Source organism: Sarcophilus harrisii, chromosome 4, assembly GCF_902635505.1.
Source record: "Sarcophilus harrisii chromosome 4, mSarHar1.11, whole genome shotgun sequence".
In the NCBI taxonomy this organism is placed as follows: Eukaryota; Metazoa; Chordata; class Mammalia; order Dasyuromorphia; family Dasyuridae; genus Sarcophilus; species Sarcophilus harrisii.
The window spans coordinates 452,071,687-452,095,938 of NC_045429.1; the positions used below are offsets into that span (position 1 = coordinate 452,071,687).

Consider the following 24,252-nt stretch of genomic DNA (forward strand, 5'->3'; position numbering starts at 1 on the left):
CTGTGTCTGGACCTAGCAGTTCAGGACATGAGCATTGGCTTGGGAGTCCAAGGGCCCGGGTTCCGATCTACCCTCTGAGATTTTCTATGTGTGTGGGCAAATCACTGCCATGGTCCACTCCTCTGGAGAATGAGGGCAGAGGCTTTTGTTAACTTGGCAGTTCCTTCTACAGTTCACACTCCACTGGCAAGGACCCAGGGTCACCTTCATACCACAATGGGCCATGATTGCACAAGGGCTTTGCCAGACAAATCCCTCTGATTTCAGTACGTCCATCGTGGGAGTGAAAGGGGGAAGGGTATACAAATTCTTGGGACTCTTCTACCTCAAATTATGTTAATGTTAGGAAAGGAAAAAAACAGCAGCTTGTACTCATTTTCCCCACCAGCCCACTAGTAACCCAATCCCTCAAGCAGCAGTAATCTAACATGTAGAGTAATCATTGCATTTGATTCGTTAATCTTTGGTGTTGCAAACAAAAATACTCGGAGTCATAGCAACCACTGCAGAGTTTGGTACCACATTGATCCCCTTGGGGCTACAAGATGGAGCAGCTTCTTGGACCAATTCTTGGGAATCTCTGGTTTAGAAGAAACCTCAGAGATCATCTCATCTAACTTACTTATAAAATATCTCTTCTGCAGCAACACAAGATAAGTGGTTATCCAGTCTTTGATTCAGACACTCCAAATTGTCACTGCCATTTTGTAACAGACTTGAGTTTCAGGGAAGCAGAAAAATTAGAACAGAATGTTAAGGTGTAGAAATGAACTTTTCTATAGGCTCAGTATATGGACCTTTTTATTGGCCCCTGCCCACCACTTTTCCCCCACCCCCTTCCTTCATGATTTAAAAGGGAATAGGTAAGATTTCCTGCCAAAAATTAGCTTTGTCATTTACATAGTCTACATAGGGTCATAGATTAGAGCTAGAAGGGGGTCTCAGAGGCCATCTAATTCAGGTTTCTTTCCTTTGTAGTCCACTCTCTTTCATGCATTTAAAAACACTGCTCTAAATCAAAGGGATTCCCCTCCACAAGCAGTGGTGTTTGATTCTAGTGGAATATTATTGTGCAATAAGAAATGAAAAGCAAGATGCTTTCAGAAAAACCTGGAAAGACAGAACTGATACAAAGTGAAACTAACAGAACCAGGAGAATGATGTATATAGTAACAACATTCAGTGAAGAACTGTGAATGAGTCAGCAATACAATCCTCCAAGAAAATCCCAAAGAATTCATGATGAAGCATACCATCCACCTCCAGAGAAAGAACTAAAATTGTTTAAATACAGACTTAAGCATGCTACCTTCACTTTCTTTCTTTCTTTTTTCTTCTCTTTGAGTCTTCTTGTACAAAATGAGTCACAGGGAAATGTTTTACATAATTGCAGATGTATAACCTGTATCTGATCGCTTACTCCTTTACGGAGGGAGGCAAGGTAGGATAGAATTTGGAACTCAAAAATTTAAATAAAAATGTTTTTAAAATGGGGAAAATTTGAAAAACGAATCCTCTAAGAAGGGGTTCTTAGGTTTCATTAGACTGCCCAGAGGATCCAAAAAGGGGAGGACCCTCCATCCAACCCCCTCATTTTACAGATGAAGAAATTGCAGATTAGAAGAAATGAAATAACTTGTCAAGGTCACGTGGGGCACAAAGTGTGTTTTGACCCCAGATTTATGGGAAAATAAGACAATGATCTTAGTCACAACAAAGGACCCGTGCTACTTAGCTTGGTGAATGACTAAATGCCCCCGTGCCTGTGGCTTGTGGAAGCCATGGAAAAGGCAGCCTGGCTTGGAGGACGAGCCATGTGCCCCAGGGAACTGCAGCCATTGTTGAATTGAAAGTGTAAAGTTTCCAGAAGGGTTTAAATGGATTCCTGAATGAGAGATCCCTAAGAGTTGAGTAGGAAATTGAGCTGATGATCACCTGCTAGCAATGCACAGAGCTTAACCTGCAGGCATCCTTCACAGGGACCGATCTACTGCAAAGAAAGTTCCATATGAAACATGTTGTTGCTCTCCAAGTCTTCAAAAGAGCCATAATCCTTTGTCAAGGTCATGTGGGGCACAAAATGTGTTTTGACCCCAGATTTATGGGAAAATAAGACAATGATCTTTACTATATTAATAAATTTGTGTCAGTTAAGTGTATCATTCAGCACAAAGTATTTTTTGCCCGTTATAAATTGGATATCTCACACACACACACACACACACACACACACACACACACACTTAACTTTGCTAAGGAGATGGAGCTCTGGGGTTTTCTTAGAGTACAGAAAAACATAGTGGCCATAATTTAGAACAAGAGGTAACAGGGCAGCTTCAAGATGAGTGCTCGCAGGATTACTCGGTGGCTTCCGGGAATGGGGAGAGAACCCTCGGGTACGGTGACATCCAGATGAAAGTCTCATTGTGGGAGAACTGTGGCCAGCTAATGTGGGAGAGCCATAGGATGCTGGATTGGAACAGCTGCTGTTTATGATGCAAACACATGGGTGTGGCCCAGGTCAGACTGGTCTAGGGAGAATCATTGTGGGAGAGAGCAGGCCCAAAAGGCAGAGTTGAGCCAAATAGCTGAAAATCCTAGGATAAGGGTCTGGAGCAAACAAAGGCAAGACTCTGCAAGGTGAGTGAGCAGTTTTGAGCAATGTCCACTAAAATAAGATGGCTGTGTGTAGGACTAAATGGCCCTTGCTCAGCACAGGTGAACTTCTCTGGTTTATTCAGGGTCTCCTGACCTCTGGAAAGCAGCCCCATTCTCTCAATCCTCCTGTTGAAGATGGCGGGATCAGGCCATGGAGGAGTGACCCCCTTCTGTGTGTTTGAGATCTTTGCTGCCTTTATCACTGTGTAGCATCCCACTCTTTCAACAGGGAGATGGGACACTGAGTTCTGACATTTTCCAGCCCTGATTGCACTCCTGTTAGAAGGGATTCGTTTCATTTTCCCATTATAAACAATGTTTCCCTTTTTTTCTTTATGATTTTCCACTTCTCTACAGAATAGCTGTGCTTCTTGGGGTTTCTCCTGCCACCGTTACAGTCATTCTGGAGTTCAGGGAGGCTGGATAAGACTGTGGGGGAAAAACCCAAAACATTTGATTCAGTATCAAAAAAAAACATTTGATTCAGAATCAAAGGATCCAAGTCCCAATTCCAGGTCTGCTGTTGACTCCCTATGTGACCTTAAGCAAGGCTCTTTGTCTCTGGGTATTATTTCCTCCTCTTTAAAAAAATGGAGTTGGAAACATGACTCCTCAAAGATTTTTTTTTGCTTAAGGAGGTTCCTCTACAAGCTCATAAAGAGAAAAAAAAGGAGACAGTTGAATGTCTCGCCATCCCTTCTCCATCTTCCTCACACCAACCAGTTCCCCAGCACCTTAACACAAAGGTACCCATTTTACCTTGAATCAAAAGGGTGGTATATCTAAAGCATAATATTTGTTGCGGTCTTGCCTCTGATAAGGCTAAAGATACTTTGATGGAGCTGAGATCTCATCAGTGTCCTCCCTCCAGTGATATCCCTACATCTCCTATTCATGCACTCTCAATCTTACCTGCATCCTTGTCTCCATCCTTGCCCATCTTCCCACAAAACCTCCCCAGGTTGTCCCCCAATAGACAGAGCCTTCCTCTGGTTGCTTTGCTATTGTGAAGACGCCATTGGAGCACCTGGCCTGTCCGTTGGTTATCTCTCACTCTCCCCACAAGACCCACTTATATTTTAGATCTTTCAGGACCTGGACACTTCTCGGGCAAGATTCTTGACTGGCATTATGTTGTGTCTGTTTAATGTCCTCCACTCACCCTTCTGATGTCCTTTAGTTGGTCCTCGACTTGCTTTTCTCGAGACAGTGGTAGTTTATGACTTAATGGACTTTCTTCCCTTGAGGAATCTATAAATAATGTCTGCTGAATTAGGAAAAACTTCAAGGAGGCAAGCAGCTAACGTTCTAGTTCTCGTGATTTCTGGTTGATATATCTTGGTCACTGAGCCTTGGATGAGCTGCTTCAGCAACTGTTCTAATTGTGAGGATTAATAATAATAGGTTAAATGTCTGGGATATATACTTCAACAGATTAGGCTATAATGAAGAGTCAAGATTGTTAATTTTTTAAAAAGGTAATCCAAAAAAAAACTGCTTTATTTTCAGGCCCAGTCTTTCCCTTCTTTTTCTGTCTTGTCCCTTCTCTTAGATAATTAGTAATACAGTAGATGGAGAAAGACCCAAGTTCAAAGCCAGCTTTAGATGCTTATTAGTTATATGACCCTGGACACATTACTTAACTTATGTTTGCCTCAGTTTTCTTATCTGCAAAATGAGAGTTATTATAGCATCTACCTCTCCAGATTATTGTGAGAATCAAGTGAAATTATAATTGTAAAAAAATACCTAGCACAATGCCTGACACATCGATGCTATATAAATGCTTATTCCTTCTCCTTCCCTTTACTCAGGAATCTCCCATATCTAGAACCTTGGTCACTGGAACTCTTGGCAAGCTTCCTGATTTGTTTCCTTGCCTTTGACGTCAGAGGTGGGAATCCAATCGTAGGCTTCTGAGTGAGCTCTTACCTTTCTCTACAAAACTGCTGGCCTTCCTGAATTCCCAGGAATTATCTTGGCCAGTGAGATAAAGACAAGAGCCAGAGCTCCCATCCATTGAACTGGGGAGAATCTGATGTCACTGTTTGTCATGTCCCAGGAGCCATCTCTTGCAAAACAATCATGGACTCCTTATTCGTGTCAATGTTACCTTAAGTCTCCAGTCTCCTTCTCCAGGTTGTATCCAGTCTTGGCCCTTCCCTGTTCCATGTCAGTCTGAACCCCACACTGCACTGGATGCTGCCTTGATTTGGGGTGGCTACTCTAGTACCCTCCCCTTGGGAAATGCACAATTAAAACCATGACTGTGAATGGAATGAACTTAGCCATGAAAATAGGTGCTCACCTAGAAGAGAATAACAACATAATGGATTAGAAACCAGTAGGTTATTGATTACAAAAAACAAATTTGAAAGAGAAAGGTGCACACAGAGTTAAAATAAGGAACTGGAGCAGAATTTATTATGTGTCAATTGAAGTTTTTAAAAAAGGCAGAGATAGGGGCAGCTAGGTGGTGAAGTAGATAGAGCACCAGCCCTGAAGTCAGGAGGACTTGAGTTCAAATCTGCTCTTACACACTTAATACTTCCTAGCTGTGTGACCCTGGGCAAGTCACTTAACCCCAATTGCCTCAGCAAATAAATAATAATAATAAAATTTAAAAGGCATAGATAGTTATGATCTCAGAAGCAACAGCAAAAATTGGCCTAACTAAAAGAGAAAAACATGGAAACTAAATTTTGCCAAAGACTACCATAGACAATTAATTCACATATGTGTTGAAAAAATACATGCTCCAAATCATGCAACATATACATTCTTTTTTTATTTTTTATTAAAGCTTTTTATTTTCAAAACATATGCTGGATAATTTTTCAATATTAGCTCTTACAAAACCTTGTGTTCCAATTCCTCCCCACCCCTTGTCCCCATTTCCTCCCCTACATGGCAAGTAATTCAATATATGTTAAACATGGTAAAATATATGTTAAATCCAATATATGCATACATATTTATTCAATTATCTCAGCATCTAAATTCTTAAAGTAAAAGTTAAATGAGTTAGAGAAGTAAAGAAAGCTATAATAGTGAAGAACCTCAATTTACCCCTGTCAAACATAGATAAATCCAATTACAACAATAAAAAAGGATATGAATAGAATTTAGATAATCTAAATATAATAGAATTATGGTGAATAATATATTTCTCTGTTGTGCTTAGTAGCTTCATAAAAATTGAACTTGAATTAGGCCATAAGAATCTCTCAAAATAAATGCAAAAAATTTAAACACATTTTGTGGACCACAATGCAATAAAAGTTATATTTAGAAAAGAATGTTGAAGCAAAGATTTGAAAATCAGAGATGACATGACTGAATCCTAAAGAATGAGTGAGTAAAAGAATAAATTCTAGAAACAATAATTTCATTAAATATAATAATAACAACCCTTCAGGGTTCAGCCAGAGCTGGACTTAGGGGGAAATGTGTGTCTCTAAACCTTTCCATCAATAAAAGACAGAATAGAAGACTAATGCATTGGCATAAATGTAGTTCTCTCCTTAGGTATCTCCAGATAGGCCAGTTGGTTTTTCTTTCACCCCTTCAAAGAAGACCTGATATTGCATATATTGTCATATTCTCCTGTAAAGACCCCAGAGACTCAATGAGTTATATAACAGTGGAATCCAGGAACTTTAAAATACCTGCTATAACAAACTAAACTTGACAAAAGTGTTGCCCTGAGTTAATGAGTTAAGTCAATAACTATGCACTGAGTTGGTGTAGACGAATTCATAGCATTAGTCTGCTGGGAGATGGGTGTTCCATTTTGTACCTCATTTCCACTCTTTATTTCTTACCACTTCTACAAAGCTGAATGTCATCCTACTCTAATCTTTGAACAATTTAGAAATGAATAATAATCTTTTGCAGAAAACTTTAACTTTATAAAACGTCTTCATTTTCATTAAATCCTCAAAGATATTCAGTTAAGTTTAGTTAAGTAATCTGCATTTGACATATTATTTGACAAATATTTGCATATTTGACAGATAAGGAAATGGAGACTCAGAAAGATTAAATGGGTGAATAAAGTTGTACAATGAGTTAATGGCAGAACTTGGGTTTTTCTTCTAGTGTTCTTTGGAATGCTACTTAAGAAGCATTATGGTATAGAGAATGTTTTCCTGGATTTGGAGTTGAGAGAATCTGAGTTCAAATCCAGCCTCCAACACTTAGATTTTGTGTGCTACTAGGCAAGTGATGACCTTTTTGTGGCTGTTTGTTTGACTGTAAAATGGCCGTGTGGATTTGACTTCCAAGAGCCTTTCCAGATCTACCTCCATGACTCTATGAAGCTGATGTTATGAAGTTGGGCTGATTGTCATTATTAATGTGAAATCTGCCCACTTTAGGTAGCTGTCTCATCTGGAGAACATGAGACTCAGAGGAAAATAGAGGAGGAAATTATCTGGCTGATTGTGGGTGGTCTGAGGAACATTGTCTCCTATCTCAGTCAATCTTCAGAAAGCATGTTTTGGGTACTGATTTTCCTGGTACCTCTGAGAGTTGATTGTTTGGTGAATTGTTTATCATCATCATCAATGATGACAACCAAAAAACCCCATCAAAGGGCAAAGCATCAAGGGTCGTTAAAACATTCTTTGATGTGTTTTAAACAAATTATTATTTAATATCACTTGTATAAATGGACCACCAAGGGAAGATGTGTTCTGTTCTCAGTAGTGTTCCAGGAGGAAAGCAAAGACTTAATGCTACAGAGAAGCCTTAAAACCAAGCCTTTATGTTGTTATGTACATCCATCATGTACCTAGGGGTGTTTTGCTTTTATTCTCATTAAAAATTAAATGTGGCATCCATCTACATGGGACTCTGTAGGAATCTGTCAGCTGAAATAAGCCTGTAGAATTCAGTGAGAAAATATACCAGCATCCTTTTGGCTTTTGGGTTGAAGTCAGACGTATATAGTACCCAAACCTCCTTTCATCTCACACAACATTGTGTTTCCTTTGGGTGGCTCTGTGATTTGGAACTAAGAATAGAAAGAGCTGGGGGGAGAAAGCAGTTTAATCAGGTCTCCCCATTTGGGGATTCATTCTCAGGTTTAGTGCCTGGCATATAGTCAGCACTTAATAGATGCTTGTTGATTGATGTATTTTTTGATTATGTGATACATTTTTAACATACTTATATATTATATTGTTCCGGGATTTTGTCTTATTGCCCACAGACTATTTCCCCACCTCCCAGGAGGGTAATATTTTCTAAATTTCGTATCTCTCCTTGTACTTTATACATTAGCAGGCACATTTTTTTAATAAACTGCTCTAAGGGAGGGCAGGAAACAATAGATAGAGTTTCCCCTGGTCAGTTTTAATTTATGAAGTGAGCATAGAAATAATTGGTTTGGAATTTCTCCTCCATCGCTCTCTTTTCAGGATAACTAAAAAACAAATTTATCCTAGACAGGAATAATCTCTCAGGAAGGAGATCTGGACAGGAAGGAATGCGATTTCTAGGACCCGGATAACTTTCACCTTCCCAATGTGTCAAATATGTTCATGTATCTCTGAACAGATCTTCCATAACTGTTTCCTCAATTATCTCTTTTCTCTACTTTTCACGTATATGTTCTAACGTGGTCAGATGATACCAGCTTATTCCATTTTATCCCTATTCAGGGTCTCCTTTCAAATCTAGCTTCTGTTCTCTCAGAGGTCACTGGTGCCCTCTTTCTTGAGGAGAAGTTGTGTAATGTAGTAAAAAGAAGTAGGAATCAAGAGACTTGGGTTCCAAGCTTGTCCCTGCTACCCGTTAATTGTATAAGTCATAGCTAGCCTCGGTTTTTATAAATAAATTTGTAGAGTCTATAAATGAGGAACTTCATCTGTTCACAGAAAAATATTGATCATTCAAAGCAGAACTAGGAGGAACTTTAGAGATCATCTAGTCTAACTTCTGGATTACCAGATGAGAAGACTGAGCAGTTACTTATTTTTTGAAAGCTATACAGGAAGTAGATATGAATTCAAACTGAGTCCCCTTGAATGTTTCCCCCCCTACACTGAGGTTGTTTTAAAGTCCTGTGTCCCATAATCTGAAACTTCTTCTTAGTCTTTATGACCTTTCAGTTCAATCTAATAAATTCTTTATTCCATATGCACAATCCTCTAGAAGGCACAAAGTTTTATATAGATATGAATGGCTTATCTGTATAAGCCTGTCTATCCTCTCAAGAGTTCTCTCAAGGACTTTGTCATCTCTTTGGGGGAATATGGGCCAGAATGCCATCCTCATTCATTTCAGCCTCTCAAGATCTTGGTTCTTTTTAAAGATCCACTCATATCTCCTAGTGAATACCCAGCTACAGAACCAGAGAGTCAATCCAGTCAATATGCAAAAAGGTTTTAAACTGAAAACAGAACCAACTAAAAAGTTTACCCATGTATTCAACAAGGATTTTCAGTGCCTAATGAGTATTTCTGTAGTGCTTTAAATTTTTCAATGTTTTCTTTTTTTAATTTTTAAAATTTTTTAAGCTTTTTATTTTCAAAATATATGCATAGTTTTCAACATTCACTCTTGCAAAACCTTGTGTCCCAATTTTTTTCTCCCTTCCTTCTCCCTCCCGCCTGTAATCCAATATGTGTTAAACATTCTATTCATCATCATGCTGCACAAGAAAAATCAGATCCATAAAGGAAAAAATGAGAAAGAAAACAAAAAACAAGCAAACCACCACAAAAAAATGAAAATTCTATGTTGTGATCCACACTCAGTTCCCACAACTCTTCTCTGGATGCAAACGGCTCTCCATTGCAAATCTGTTGGAACTGGCCCAAATTATCTCATTGTTGAAGAGGGCCACGTTCATCAGAATTGATCATCGTATAATCTTGTTGTTGCTGTGAATAATGATCTCCTGGTCCTGTTCATTTCCCTCAGCATCAGTTCCTGTAAATCTCTCCAGGCCTCTCTGAAATTATCCTGTTGGTCATTTCTTACAGAACAATAATATTCCATAACCTTCATGTTCCATAATTTATTCAGCCGCTTCCCCAACTGATGGGCATCCCCTCAGTTTCCAGTTCTTTGTCACCACAAATAGGGCTGCCACAAACATTTTATAATGCATTTTCCTCACAAAATCTCATCATCTCAGCCGGCTGAGATCTTTTTTTAAAATTCTGAACTCCAAGTTTGATAAATATGGCCCTCGTGCCTTCATCCAAGTCACTATTAAAAACAAAGAACAGAAACCTTTGGCTCTCCACTAGGGATCTTCCTTCCAAGGGTCTATTAATCAATGCTTTTTGTTCCTGGTTCTTCAGCCACTTACTCATTCATGCAGCTTTCCTGTCACCACGTCTCTCTATCTTCTCCAAAGTGATATTGTGAAAGACTTTGGCCCTGACCTCTGTCCCAAGTTCCCTATCTAGATTTCTAACTGCCTGTTCTCCATCCACCTGGGATACGCTCAAACTCACCATTTCCAGTGAAACTCGGCATTTGCTCCCCAAACTGGTCCTGCCTCCCTCCTGCTAGTGGCCAGCCTGGAACGAACCTTTGGGGTACGTCCGGCTGCTGATGAGGGTCCCTGCGGCCTCCTGACAGACGTCAGTCAGAAGAAGAGGGGGCTTCTGGCTTCCTCCCCCTCCCACAGACACCCTTTGCCAAAGGGAGGTGCCTGGGGGTGACCCTGAGCAGAAACAAGGAGAGGGCCCCTTACCGCTCTCAGCTGGTAGCCGGTTTCTCTCAGGTAGGGTTAACCCATCCCTGGGCACAGCCAGTGCCCTCTTCAGAGACTCCTCCGTGCTCCCTTGTGGCTCTCTTCTAGCTCCCGTGATGCCGTTTCTGACCCTGCCGCCCTCCCGCCCATTGTCTACGCTCTCAAGCCTGGCTCCTGGTCCTTGGTCTGGGGCCTGGTCTCCTGGTAACCGACTTCCCTTGTCTGACTATGGAGTCCGCCTCATCTCAGGGGTGCTCGTGCCCTGGAGGACTGACCCGACCCAAGGGCCCTACACAGTGGCCGTCCCAAGGTTCCTTTCCAGTGGAATGTCTCTGGAATCTGCCCCTCCCCTCGGCCTGGCCTCCGGGTCTGGCCTTGGGCTTACTGCCTCCTTCGGGGTCTCCCCCATGGCTCTTTCTCTTCAACATCCGCCCTTGGTACAAGAACACTCCCCTCTCCACGCCATCGCCCTGTCCCAAGCCCCTGGGCCTTCCTCTTGCCCTGGCATCGGGCCTGAGCTCCTTTCCATCAGCCGCCCAAGCTTGCTCCTCCAGGGACTTTGGGCCAGGCCGCCTCCCTCCCCCTGTAATCTACTCAGTCAGTCATTTATTAAGTGCCTACTATGTGCCAGGCAGGGTTCCAAGCATGGCAGAAGACTGCAGCAAACACTCCCTGCCCCCAGGACCTTGATTTCCCAAACGTCCCACCTGCTCCCATGCCTGGGCGCCTTCCCTCCACATCTCTGCCATCCTTGAAGCCCCCCCCCCCCCACGGGCTGCCTCCCTCCTGTCTCTGGACCTCCCAAGGACTCTCATGCGGTACTTGGTTCCGGGTTTATTTGGCTATATGGGCATCTCCCCCCCCCGCCCCCTCCATAGGAGTTCTCGTGGTCAGGGATGACATCATCATATCTGTGTCCCCCGTTGCCAGAACGGACCTTGCTTTGCACAAAAGTCGCAGTAAATGTTTGTGGGATTGGCCAGAACAGAGATAAAGCAGGGACCGCGTTTCTGGGGGCTGCTGACACACATGGGCTGGATCCCCCAGATCCCCCATAGGTGAGCTTTATGAGAGGCAGAGCTGGTCCTAATCTGGGGCTCGCACCCCAAAGAGCATTGGGAGCTGCCCCCCAGCAGCAGCACCCGGAGGGCAGCGTGACCCTGTGGCCATTCCCTCCTCAGCCTCGAGTCGTGGGCCCTCTGGGCAGGGTGGGCCCATCAAGCAGGCCGGGCCAGCAGGGTCAGACCTCGGCTCGTGACGGGTGGGACCCCCCACCAAGCTTCCTCTGCATCCCCATGGAAGGCATCTGTTCCTCTGAGACAGGGGTCTTCCTCCAACCAGAGCCCCCATAAGCGGGGCCCTGAGCTCCTGACGTTTTCCACTGAGGCGGCTTTGCCAACGCAGGGACATTTAGTCACACAGAATTCGCGTCACGTTATTGAAATTTGGGAAAGTTTCGTGATGCAGCCTAGACAACAAGGCAACACATTGGTCGCATCACTGACTGCAGATTGCTATAGACTGGTAGAGAAATCAGCCTCATGACCGGAGGCAGGGTTAGGGATGGTCAACACGGGCAGCCACCTGCCCTCAGAGGGCCGGCTCTGGCCAGCGGAGCGCGCTGCAACGGGAAGGCTTTGTCCAGATTCAGATTATAAATCATACAGTTTAAATGCACACATGTATCTACATATACAAATACAGATATGTGGTATATGTACATATATGTACGTAGGGGGAGAGGCCAAGAAACAGAGGCAGAGACACCGAGGGATGACAGATAAGGGAGACACCCCGAGAGCAGCCAGCCAGGGCGCAGTGTGGTAGAGCGTGCTGATTGACCTGGGCTGTGATCAGTGGCTTTCCCGGTGCCCCATGGAAGGTTCCACATTGTGGTGGTCAATCTGCCGGGCTGGAAGGAGTCTCCTCCCCTGGCGATTCCTACGCCAATGAAATCACAGCATCAGGTCAAAGGAAAAACATAGTCTGTTGAGCTAACAACGGTTCTGTTTCTTAGATACCCTAAATCTGCCGCCCACTGAGCTCAACAGTGGGCCAGAGAATTAACAAACACAATCACAAGGTCCTCCAGAGTGGGAACTATAAAGCAGGGCCCCGAAAACATGCCCTCTCCCTTCACCATTCTGCAGGCCACCCCCCAAGGGCATAAGAATCGGGCAAAAGGGCAGCTAAAAGTCCACGTTTCCTTTTTATCTTCTGTAAAGCTTATTTGTACAAACTTATTTAGGTTGTCACTTGTGCCATCAGATTATGGCCTTGAAGGCAGCGATACTGAAGCATTTCTGCCAGTCCCACTCCTTGCCTGGACTCAAGATTGGCTCCCACCTGGCAGAATTCTGTGCACCCTCAGAGACTGTGAAAGGAGAGCAGCTCATGGGCAGCCTGGGTGGGTGTTTCCCCCTCCTTGTACTGAGATTGAAATGCTTCCTTGCTTCACCTCATGGGCAAGGAGCACCTGATGGCTGCTGTGGACAGGTGGACATGGGCTGGCCATGGTGAGGGATGGCTGACCCTGGGATCTAGAAGGTCGCGTTGTTGTGAATGCTCCAGCCACGATCTGAGAGAGACTTCCTAGGAACCACCCTCGGAACACGAAGCCCCGTTCTCTGGCCACATTACCTTCCCGCCTCTTCAGGACTGGGAATTGTATAATTACCAGAGAGAGGAGGAGCGCATCCCTGCTGCAGGGGGAAAAAACCAAACTCCTGAACTTGCCATTTGCCCCACATGCTGGTCTTGGACTTGGGCTTGGCAAAGTGGTTCCCTTGGCCAATGGCTCCATTCCCATCGGAGTCTGTGAACATCGACACTAGACCGCCGTCCAAGTCCATTGTGGCTGGGCTCTGGATGATTCATGGGATGCCTCCGTAGTTCACAAAGCAGTCTGTGAATCACTGGCTCCTCCTGGGCATTTGGGCATCCCTCCATGGCCGGGGTCCTGGCTGTCTGGAGGACTGGGATCTGGTAGAGGGGGGAGGATAGTGCTCTGGGATCCGGGGGCGGGGGATGGATAATGCTCTGGGGTGGGATAATTTTCTATGTGTGTGAGTGCCCCCCTATCTGTGAGGATGTTATGTGCATCATGGACACTTTGCTTTCCAGAACTAGCCTGTGCCTTGAACAGCGCAGAGAGCCCCAGGCCTCAGGATCAGCCCATAGCTTCTGACCCAAAGTGCAGCTTATAATCTGGCTCCCCCAGCTGAATGCGTAATTTGCCACATGGAGATCAGCCGGCCTCTTCGGTGGCCAGGGGGCCCCTCCCAAGCAAGCCCCAAGTCTGTGAGTGATTAGGGCTCCAGAGCCTGGAGTGTGGGTGAATGGGCACCAGCCACAAATGGCCAGCCTCCTGCTGGGTGCTGCCGTCACCAGGTCTTCCTGTCTTCATCTTTCCTTGTGTCTCTTGAGGCGTCCTCTGTTTCTCCATTCTCCATTGAAATCCCAGAGTTTGCCCATTTGGTTCATTTTTCCTGAATTAATTTACCAGATCCAGTGTCTTCATTCAGCTGAGAAATCTTGTTGTGGAGAAAGGAAAAACTGAGAGAGGGAATATGGGGGAGTCAAAGAAAGGGGGTGTGGAGGAAAGTCAGAATGAAAGATAAGTGAGAAGGGGAGAGAGAAGGAAGAGATCATCAGCAAGATTGAGATGAGAGATAAAGAGAAACAGATGAGAGGCAGCAGAGACAGAGACAGACAGAAACAGAGAGAGAGAGAGAGGGAGAGAGAGACAGACTGGAAAAGAGAGGAGAGAAGTAGGGGAAATAGAGGGGGGAAAGGGGGAACAGATAGACAGGGACGGAGAAGGAGAAGGGAGAAAGAGAGAGGGAGACAGAGACAGAAAGGAGAGACACAGAAGAGGGAGGGAGGGAGAGAGAGAGAGAGAGAGAGACAGAAACAGAGACAGAGAGACAGAGACAGAGAGAGACAGAGACACAGAAAGAGACACAGACAAACAAGAAGAGTGAGTGGGGGGAGGGAGAGAAAAAGAGAGAAAAAAAGGAAAGAGGAGCACTAATTTATGGAGCAGGACATTATTTAATCTATTTAACCAAAATGCATTTAGGCTGGTGGGGGTTGGGGAGAGATGGAGGTCCAGAGTTTCCATGTCTTACCCAAGATCTCCAGGTATTAGGTGGCAAAGCAAAGCTTCGAGCCTTGGTCTCCAACCCTGACCCGCTGCTTTCTCCCCTGCACCCTCAGCACCCTCTTTAGGAAAGCAGCACATCTGTAGCTGCTCATTCTGAGAAGCCGCGTGTCCTGACAGAACCTGGGATGTAGAGGGAGACGTTCTGAATTTACATTTTCACTGTGTGACCTGAGGCAAGGCCTTTGACCTTGTGAGGGCACACTCTCTTCCATGAGGCCCTTGGGGTTTCTGCCAGCTCCAAATCGACGACCCGACATCATTTTGTGCTTTCTCCCAAACATGTTTCTTCAAAGGGCATCATTGAGACGGTCACCAATTGGAAGCTCGGGAAGGGCTCTCCCAGCCCCCTCTTACTTTTGCAGGCACAGGAGTGGAGAGCAGGGGCCTCTAGCTCGGCCTTTCCCATCTGAAATCCCACCTCCGCGTTCCCAAGAAGTGACTGTGTCAGTCAGTAAGGATCTGTTAAGTGTCAGGTTGCACCATGGAGGCCACCCATTCATCACCAGCTGGCCCGATTTTTTTCCCCTGAGGCCATTGGGGTTCAGTGACTTGCCCAGGGTCCCATAGCCAGGAAGTGTTAAGTGTCTGAGGTCAGATTTGAATTCGGGTCCTCCTGACTTCAGGGCTGGGGCTCTACCCACTGCACCACCCAGCTGCCCTGGCCCAATGTTTAAGGAGCTTTTTGTTATCTCGAGTGCAAACACGTGTTCCGTCACCTTGATGCCGCGTTCCTGGTTCTGTGGTTCAGCTGAGCCGACGCATCCGATCCCTCTTTCCCGTATGAGCCCCTTGAACCCTTCGGGCCTGCGCTTGGGAGCTCTAACCTTTCTCCAGCTCCCCGGCAGTTATTTTGTTCTCGCTGGAGCCAGCTTCCCTGTGTGCGTTGTATGTTATAACCTCCTCCTTATAACGCAGGGACTGTTTTTGCCCTTGTAACCTCAGTGTCTAGTGCAGTGCCTTGCAAGAGTAAGCACTTAGGGGCAGCTCGGGGGCGCAGTGGAGAGAGCACCAGCCCTGAAGTCAGGAGACCAGAGTTCAAATGTGGTCTCAGACACTTAACACTTGCTGGCTGTGGGACCCTGGGCAAGTCACTTAACCCCAATTGCCTCAGCAAAAACAAGACAAAACAACCACAAAAATCATAGGCACTTAAATGTTTATTTTGTGCTGAGAAAGATGTAGAGCAGGAAAGAGCCATGAAAAATTTCTGAGCCATTCCTGCAGCATGCCCTCCAAGCATTAATGACCATTTTAATCTAGTCATTCAGTCAGGTCTAAATCCACCCAAAGAGAAGAGGAAAACCCTCCTTGATTTTGAGGGAATACTTTAGAAGAATAAAAATAAAACTGTGGGTCGTCACTCAACCCACTCCCAAGAAAATGTTCCTTCCTTCTTTCAAGACTGACATGCTCAGACTAATTCTCTCTCAACCCATCCCACCCACCTCACCCTCAAAGGGGGCGTCGGCTCTGGAGGCCGGGAGACCCCGACTGCTGGACTCCGAAGGCCGAGTATTTTCTATCTCCCCACCCCCACCCAGCCCTCCATTAAAATGGCCATCCCTTTCCTTTAAGGACTATTCTGTGACACACATATTGCAGGCATATGTTTTCTGGGCAGAAGGCTGCAAAACAATAAAGCAATGCTGAAAACCACATTAAAATGGGGGCCGGGAGGGCAGAGGAATTACTTTGCTAAATGTTTTATTTGATTCTTTTGACTTGGAGAAGAGTGTGTTCTGGCTGCTAATCAAAGACCTGGAGTGTTTCTCTGTGGCAGAACTGTAAACGTTTCCAGGCCAGGTCTCAGCCTCTCGCAGGCCTCCTTGGACAGTGGCTTGGAGGAATCTGGGAATGGCCCAGAGTGATTCCCTCGGCCATCCGAGAAATTGCTCCGCGGGTCTCTCCGAGGCCTCGTTTCAGCCATGCTAGACTGATTGCCGAGGACTCTGCGGTTTGGGAGCACATGGATTTTGTAACCCCGGGGAGGAAAGTAGCACAATTAAAGACGTTTAAGGAATAAGGATTCTTTAATAAACTACTCGGTGCCTCCCAAGAAAGCTCCTTTATTGATATATGTTGGAACGCTGTGTTCCTGTCAGAGCTGATGGATTTGGTTTATTTGTATGCTCATCTGGCCCCCATTCCCTCCGAGAAACAGTGACTAGAAGTTGAGGCAGCTTTTGGACAAGCTTTGTTGCTTTAAGTTGGCCAGCCCTTCCACAAAAGGAGGAGGGTGGGAAGGGAAGGATGTGAGTAGAGAGGGATTTACAGGATTAAGGAGCGAGCTGGTTGTGGCTCCTTTGTCCTGTTTGAGATGTCTGGAGCTCCTTTCCTGGCCTGATGCCTGGAGCTGTGTCAGCCATGGGCATAACTGCTTAGATCCAGATCCATAAGGGTTCTGTGCTGGAACACTTCCCCTTCCACTTCCACTCCCCGGTAATACAAGTATTGACAGCAAAGGACACTGTTCTCACTCCCCATAGGTCCCTCTAAGCAGGATGGGAATGAGGTGTCTTATAAAATGAAAAGTGATGGTTGATGTGAACAAAACAATTCATATACCATAACTTATTCAGCCATTCTCCCACCAGGCTGTATGGTGAGAATTATGGTACCCAGAGCCCCTGCCCTGATGTCCCAAATGCTGCCAGGAGAAGCTCTCATCCTGGGCTTGGTTCTGGGATGAAGAGGTGGGGTTTGTGAGACTTGGGCCCTGGGAGCTGCTTCCTAGCCGACCCCTTCACTGGGGCAGTAGGGACTGGGGTCTTGTTGCATGTCTCCATCAAGGCAGAGAACAGGACTCCAGAGCAAGCCTTGGGGCTGGAGGTTCAGGAAGAGCAGGAGAAACTGCTCATTATCTACAAGACATCCAGCTCCCCGATGAAGGCCCGTCTGCGGCACACCTCGTAATCACTCTTCCAGTTTCCTTGGCGCGGTGTCTGCTCTTTGGAAACTCGATATTCTTAACTTTTAAAGTTGCCAGACTTAATGCATGTGCTCAGGGGTAAGAGAGCTGACAATAAACACCTGCTCATGCCTCATAAAATCCCTAATAAGGCCTGATCAATATGGAAGAGCACAAGCATAAAGCGCATCTGGCTTTCTGAAGCCTTCCCAGGAGCAGAGGGGAGAAAGGGGCGAGGAAAACTCTGAAAGTCCCGTGAAGGTCATGGCCTTCCTTTTACAAGGTTTGCAGTATCACCTCTAGGCTGATTTCTCCGAGATTTCCCATGCTTATGAGAGCTGGCCCCTGGGAACTCATGAATCTCCTTACAAGGATCTGATAGAAAATCCATTAATTTGTTGGGGTAGTCTCAGTCATTCTGACTCTTGGTGATGCTATTTGGGGGTCTGGACTAGCTGCCATTGCCTTCTCCAGGATCTTTCTCTTTCCCCTCAAACCCCCTACTCTTCCTAATTTCCCTGTTAATGTGGAGGGGGAGACCATCCTCCAAGTTACCCAGGAGCCATCCTCTCTCCCTACTCTTGTGTATCCCCCCATCTGAAATCATTCTATTACTTCTGCTTTCTTTCTTTCTTTGGTCTGGGCCTCCCTCTGTCCATTGATGGAGTCTCTTCTCTAGGGCAGGACTCTCACCCCCGCTCCCTCAACCTGGGTACGTCTTTCCCCTTGGACTGAAAGTTCTGTGAGAACAGGAACCGTCTTTGGCCTTTCCTTGTGCCCCAGGTCTCCATCCAGTGCCTGGAGCACTGAGGGGCTTAATAAATGCTTGCTTGATTGAGTTACGCATTGGGCCTCTACCTTCCTTTTGATGTTTGTTTTTGTTTGATGTTTAAAATAATTCTACGTATTTTAGAAGAGAAATACCCATCTATGTAGGATATACAGGACGTTTTACAAACTATTGTAACTGGGAGCTATCCTTAGGTTTATAAATAATTTAATAATGTACATGAGGAGCATGTCGGTGGATATATTACCTCATTTCCTAAAGGTGAACTTTGAGAATGAAACGTCTCTCACTTTCAGTTATATTTTTTAAAAATCCTTCCTCTTCCTCTTCATCAGTCATTAAATTAATTTTTAAAAATTAAAATAAAATTAATAATTAATAATTAAAATTAATAATAAACATTTTCTTACACTTAGAATGTTTAGGCTACTTTTTATAGCATTCTTATTCCTCCTCTCACACTTGCCTGGCAATCAGGAAATACGGGTTTGTGGAGTCCCAACTTGGCCACTCCATGAGCTTTGAACACATTCTTTCCCCAAAATATTGGTTTTCTCCTCTGTAAAATAAGATGGTTGGCCTAGGTGATCCCTAAGTTTTTCTATAATTCCATAACTCACTCTAAAATTACAGTTATAACCCATTGCTTATTTAGTCAAATTGTAATAATAGTCATTTGGAGAAGGTATATTTTAAAGATATGACAAGTTGTTGTGTGTCTACTTCAAGAAAAGTAGTCACATGACTCTAAAAAACCCAACTGATGCTCAAGCACCTGCTGAGAGCCCTTCAGGACTGAGGATGTTCTTGTATCTTTCTAGTATGTTTAAAAACTAACAAGGGGTGCTGTGAATTTATGTCACGAAAAATAGCAATATTAACACTACAGAGGGAAGAAATTGTGCCTTTTGTTTTCTCGTTTTCAGGCCAGTTTTCTGTCCATCCCCCACCCCGTGGGCATCTATATCACCTATGTCCTACAGTGACAGGAACAGAGACAGTCATGTCCCAATTCCCCAAGATTTACAGTATGCCAGGTATGGACTTGAGCGTGAGTGGGAAGAAATAAGATTAACGCCTTCTTGAAGGACCAGAGAGAGTTGGTTCTGGAGGGCGAAGGAACAGTGGGTCCTTGCAGGCTGGCTTCAGTCTCAGGGACCTGAGCCCTTGCTTACTCTCCTCCTCCACGCTTCCCATGGGCTGGGCCCCTGCTCAGGACGCTTTGGAAAGACGTGTCCTGGTCCCTTGCTGGAGGACTTGCCTCACCAGGTGGTCCGTGGGAAGTGCTCCAGTCCAACCCCCAGCTACAGAATCATCAAGGGGTGGGTTGGAGGAGCCTAATTATTCACCCCTTCATAAGGGCTGGGGCAGAGAGAAAAGCCCCCTCAAACTGGAGTCAACAGATGAAAAACCACTGTGGGCCATAGTCCCTTTGGGTAGAAATCGCCTAAAACAGCAAAAAGGGCTTTGGCTCCCCACTGTTACTTGCTCAGTTCCCTCCTTTGGGAAGATTAATCCTTTGTTATCTTAGAGTGATGGAGACAAGAGGGGAAGGCTGCTTGAGTTCGGCTAAGGGTTCCTGCTGTCAGAATGTCCACTTGGGCATCCTTGCTGAGTGGGAAGGGCTTGGAAATATTTATTGAGATTATCTCTTGCCTTTCAAAATTGATAGATTACATGAGGTATTCTCCGATCCTCTTTCTGATAAAGGCCATTATCCCCCCCACATCCCCCCAAATAACTCCTATTACTCGGTTGTTCTAGGCTTTCTGCCAAATCTACTTGATATCTGGGGGCTCGTCCAACTCCCACGTGTTTCCTGCAGGTTAGGTCGGGGTCAGTTTCTGAAGCTGTGCTGTAGAACAAGCTTTGGGTTATGGCTTTCAGACTATAACAGGCCTTATTTCTGCTATTAAATATGACTGAGTTATTAAGCATGAACCATAGAAGGGACCTATGTACATAATTTACCATCTGCGTGTTAAATCCATGGGTGTTTTCCTAACTAGGTTATAAACTCCTGGAGAATAAGAGATGGTCCCACTAATGCCCCAATATTCATCTCTTGACATGTCACAATTCTTTGCACATAGTAGGTGGTTAATAGATATTTATTGCCCCTTTATTACTTTGGTATGATCTCATAGAAGGTCACAAAGAACTTTACCTTTCTGGCCCACAGACAAAGGGTGGGACTGGATGTCCCCTAAGTTCCTAATCTTAAATTCAACAACACAATGAATGAATGACTAAGTGATTGGAATATATAGATATCTGTCTGGAATTAATTAGAATGAACTTAGGTGTCACCTTCTAATTGTCTATTCTTCATTCCTTATCCATAATGGTCTTCATTGTGGTCTGATCATAAGCTCCTCTTCGGATAATCCCATTGGATGTTATTTTTTAAAAACTAAAAAGTAAAATAAGCCAATGTTTACAGAAAGTATCCTGGGTCATGGCAGTCAATGTGGCGTAACGGAAATTCAGTAGCATTGCCATTGAGATAATATATTGTGTCATTCCTGGCTTATAGAAATATAGGTAATTACTCTGTGGGTTTGTCTTTGTTATGTCCCTTCCCAAACCGTCTCTACTGTTAGGGAACAGGACCGGATGTGAAGCCTACCAAGAAGGGAGTAGGCAATTCTCTGGCTTCCTTCCATGAGAAGATCAGCTTTGTGGATAAGAGGGGGAGAGGGAAGGCCTAAGAGCCTGTCATATTGCAGGAAAGCCAAAGATGAAACTTAGTCTTCAGATGAAAACAGGTGGGGATGGGGAGAAGAGACAGATAGCTAGAGACAAAGAGGGAGGAGAGGGAGAGGGAGAAAGAGAGAGGAAGGAGGGAGACGTGAGCAAAGAGAATGAGATTTATCTATTAACACTAAGCAGTGTCCTTGTCACTGATTCCCGCGATGGGCTAACATTCAATCACTGACTGCGAATAATAAATGCCCCAAAGCGAGACTAATAGAAATGGCAAATGATATTCCTTCTCACGTCTTTCTCACAGAAAATTAGCAAGTAATGACCCATGAAAAATAAAGTGGAACTTGTTCTGTGCCATTCTGGGTTCCTTTGTTCCAGTCTCCCACTCTCCATCAGGAATAGGTTTTCCCTTGTCCGTTCTGGCTTTGGATCGGTCGACTGCCTCAATGCTTCTCAGAGAATGTTCTCGCCTTGCCCCTCTAGCTCAGAATCCCAGACAACACTGATGACCCAAGGCCTAAACCTGGAATTACTGAGATTCATTGGGGTTACACCTTGTTCATTGAAGAATTCACGTATCTGAGGTTTTAGACCAGATCCCGCTGTGGTTGAGTAATGAGGTAGCTGGAGGGTACAGTGGTAAGAGAGCAGAAAAACCTATATCCAGTCACCTGACCGACCTCATCCTTAGTTTTTCAGACCATAGGATGGGGATAATAATAGCTTCTAACTTAAAGTGTTAAAGAAATGCTAATTACTTATTAATTTATTAATCTGTTTGATTCTTTTATTTAATTCAACCACAATAAAGTTAGATTTTCAACAGTTTTATATGGAATTAACAGGAAAGATAAAATAAAAAGTTCCCTTTCAGCTTGAAAATTCTTATTCCTTAAAAATAGAGTGTGTTCCCACTCTTTGCTACCTTGAATTACCTCGTATTTACTCATCTGTCTAGACGGTGCCTCCCCCAGTAGAAAGTGAGCCCCTCAAGGACAGGATTGTTTCCTTTGTTTTTCTGCCATGGCGCCCTGCACACTGTGGTATTAATGAATGCTTGAATGGCTCTTACCCAGATTGAAGATGGCCAAGGCCTTGTAAGTCGATAGTATTTTACAGCAGTGTAAACCTTCCTGAGACTGTCCAAGGGAGGTGGGCCAAACATTCCCCCTTTTAAACTTCTCCTCTTCCAACCCAGGAGTGGGAGGGGGTGACTGGACCGGACAACCAAGTCATATTCGTCCCATTTGGGGGAAAGCCAGTTTTTAGAAACCTTTTTTTATAAAGAGGAAAGAAGCCATTTTCTCCACGGGGCATTCTGGGCAGAATGGATGACGTCAGCAAAAGGAGGAAGAAAAGAAAGCAACAGAATGGGCAAAGACAGTGGGGAGAGGTCTACATGGGGGGGGAAATACTGATGGACGGTCCCAGAGGGAAAGGCCGGGCCGGGCAGTGGAAGGCTGCCCCGAGGTATTTGTGCCTTGTTTAATGAGCTGTCTGAAGCCAGTCTAGAGGGTCTGAAGGGTCCTTTAGGGAAGTTCCTGACAATGGCAGGGCTAGGTGAGAGCAGGAGAAGAGAAAGGCTGGAACCTCTAGCAAGGAGATGTGGGTCTGAACCCCCGGGGGTAGCAGTTCAGCAAACATGCAGGAAACATGAAGGGAGGCTGCTTTTCTTAAAGGTCTTGAGAGACAGACACCCCAACTCCCTAAGAGCCCCGAGGGCCAGGGAGATCACCTTCCTCCCTTCCCTTCAATCTGGGTTCCTGTAAACAGAAAGGCCTCTTTGCCATCCCCCCATCTTTGCAAACGATCCCATTGAGTGCTCTTGGAGGACCCGTGACCTCCCGAAGAGCCAGCCCAGGGCTCTGCTCGTCCCGGCCATCGTTGCCAAGTGTTATTGACACTGGACAGGACTGAGGATTCCGTCCCCGGTTCCAGGCCGCTGGCATGTGCAGCCCTTTCCCAGCGTTTAAATTCCATCTCCTGGAAAGGGGATTTTGCGGAGAAGAATAAATCACTATCTCCACGTGGAGCCCCAAGATGCCTCGGTCACTCGGTCTGACTGTACTTGCTGCCCCCAAGACCTTGGCTCGGGGCTTGGAATCCTGTTAAAGGAATTCTTTCCCAGTGAAATACTGATCACCAAGGAGATAGCAAATTTACAGCTTGTTTCAGATGGGAAGAGCCCTTTTTGTTATGGTTGGTGTCATCTTTCAGCATGAAACAAGGCCCTCTCCAGGCTTTCCTGGACCCTATAGACATTTATGATTTTCTTCTGGAAAAGGAAAAAGGGCTAAGTTATCTTCAAACAATAATTTAAGATTAACAACATGAAACTGGAGAGCCGGCCCAAGAAAAGTAGTTGAAATTACTGAACCTTTAAAGATAAACCATATGGAGAGTTCATCTCTCAAGCGTTCTGTCATCCAAGCTGCTGCTGAAACCAGATCACTCTTTCTTTTGTGCTGAAATTCTGGGCATTCCCGGACAACTTAAAAGCCCTTCCCTGGAACAAACCTTCCCTGAGCCAGACATCTCTTCACAAGTCTTGGTATCCGCTGAGTGTGGAGGAAAGGAAGGGCTTTAACCCAATGATTTTCCCCCTTTCTCATCCACATTTGATTGCCGGGGACGTCCCAGAATCCTTGAAATTTCTGACACTTCTATTGGGCTGAACAACCTTGTGGTGGGCCTGGCTCCTCAGAGGAAGGGGCTTGACGCCTTCCACTGATGCTAGCTTGCCCCTCCCTCTGATACTCACTCATCTCCCTAGTGCTCAACTTCTTTCTCTCTACAGAGAGGGCCTTGGACTCTTCCAGTTCCAAATCTATGATCCCACAAGATGGAAAATCTTCTATCTAGAATTCAGGTCACTAGCAGCTCCCCTTATCTAGAATATTTGTAGTCAAGGACTATGGAGTCAGCCAGAAAGGTCCCTGAGCAGACAAGATAGATTCCCCAAAGTCCATGTGAAAAATGGACCACAAGTCAGTTTGCTCAGAGGTGAACCCTGACTCGGGGCATTTAAATGATCAACAAACATGAAGCATTTCCCTCACACAGTAGCTAGCTAGGGTTTATGTAGTGCTTGGAGGCTTGCAAAGTACTTTACAAATGTGATTTCATTTGATCTTTACAGCAACCTTGGGAGGCAAGTGCTGTTAACCCCATTTTACAGATGAGGAAACTGAGACAGAAATTAAGTGTCTTCAGAGTCATACAGCTAATATCTTATTTTTCCCTGAGGCAATTGAGGTTAGGTGATTTCTCCAGGGTCACACTGCCAGTCAGTGTTGTGTCTGAGACCA

The 24,252-nt window shown here is 45.0% G+C and overlaps 1 protein-coding gene across 5 annotated transcripts in view; it reads left to right on the forward strand.

The window, feature by feature from the left end:
- The window catches only part of COL26A1 (collagen type XXVI alpha 1 chain), a 205,186-nt gene that overhangs the window by 138,580 nt on the left and 42,354 nt on the right, over nt 1-24,252 (forward strand). For 3 of the 5 annotated variants that reach the window (XM_031968034.1, XM_031968030.1, XM_031968031.1), the window contains one exon: nt 19,162-19,272. The exons of the other annotated variants lie outside the window; for them this stretch is intronic. In XM_031968034.1, the coding sequence (XP_031823894.1) occupies nt 19,162-19,272 (111 nt within the window). The remainder of the gene's footprint in view (nt 1-19,161; nt 19,273-24,252) is intronic. 5 annotated transcript variants of the gene reach the window in all.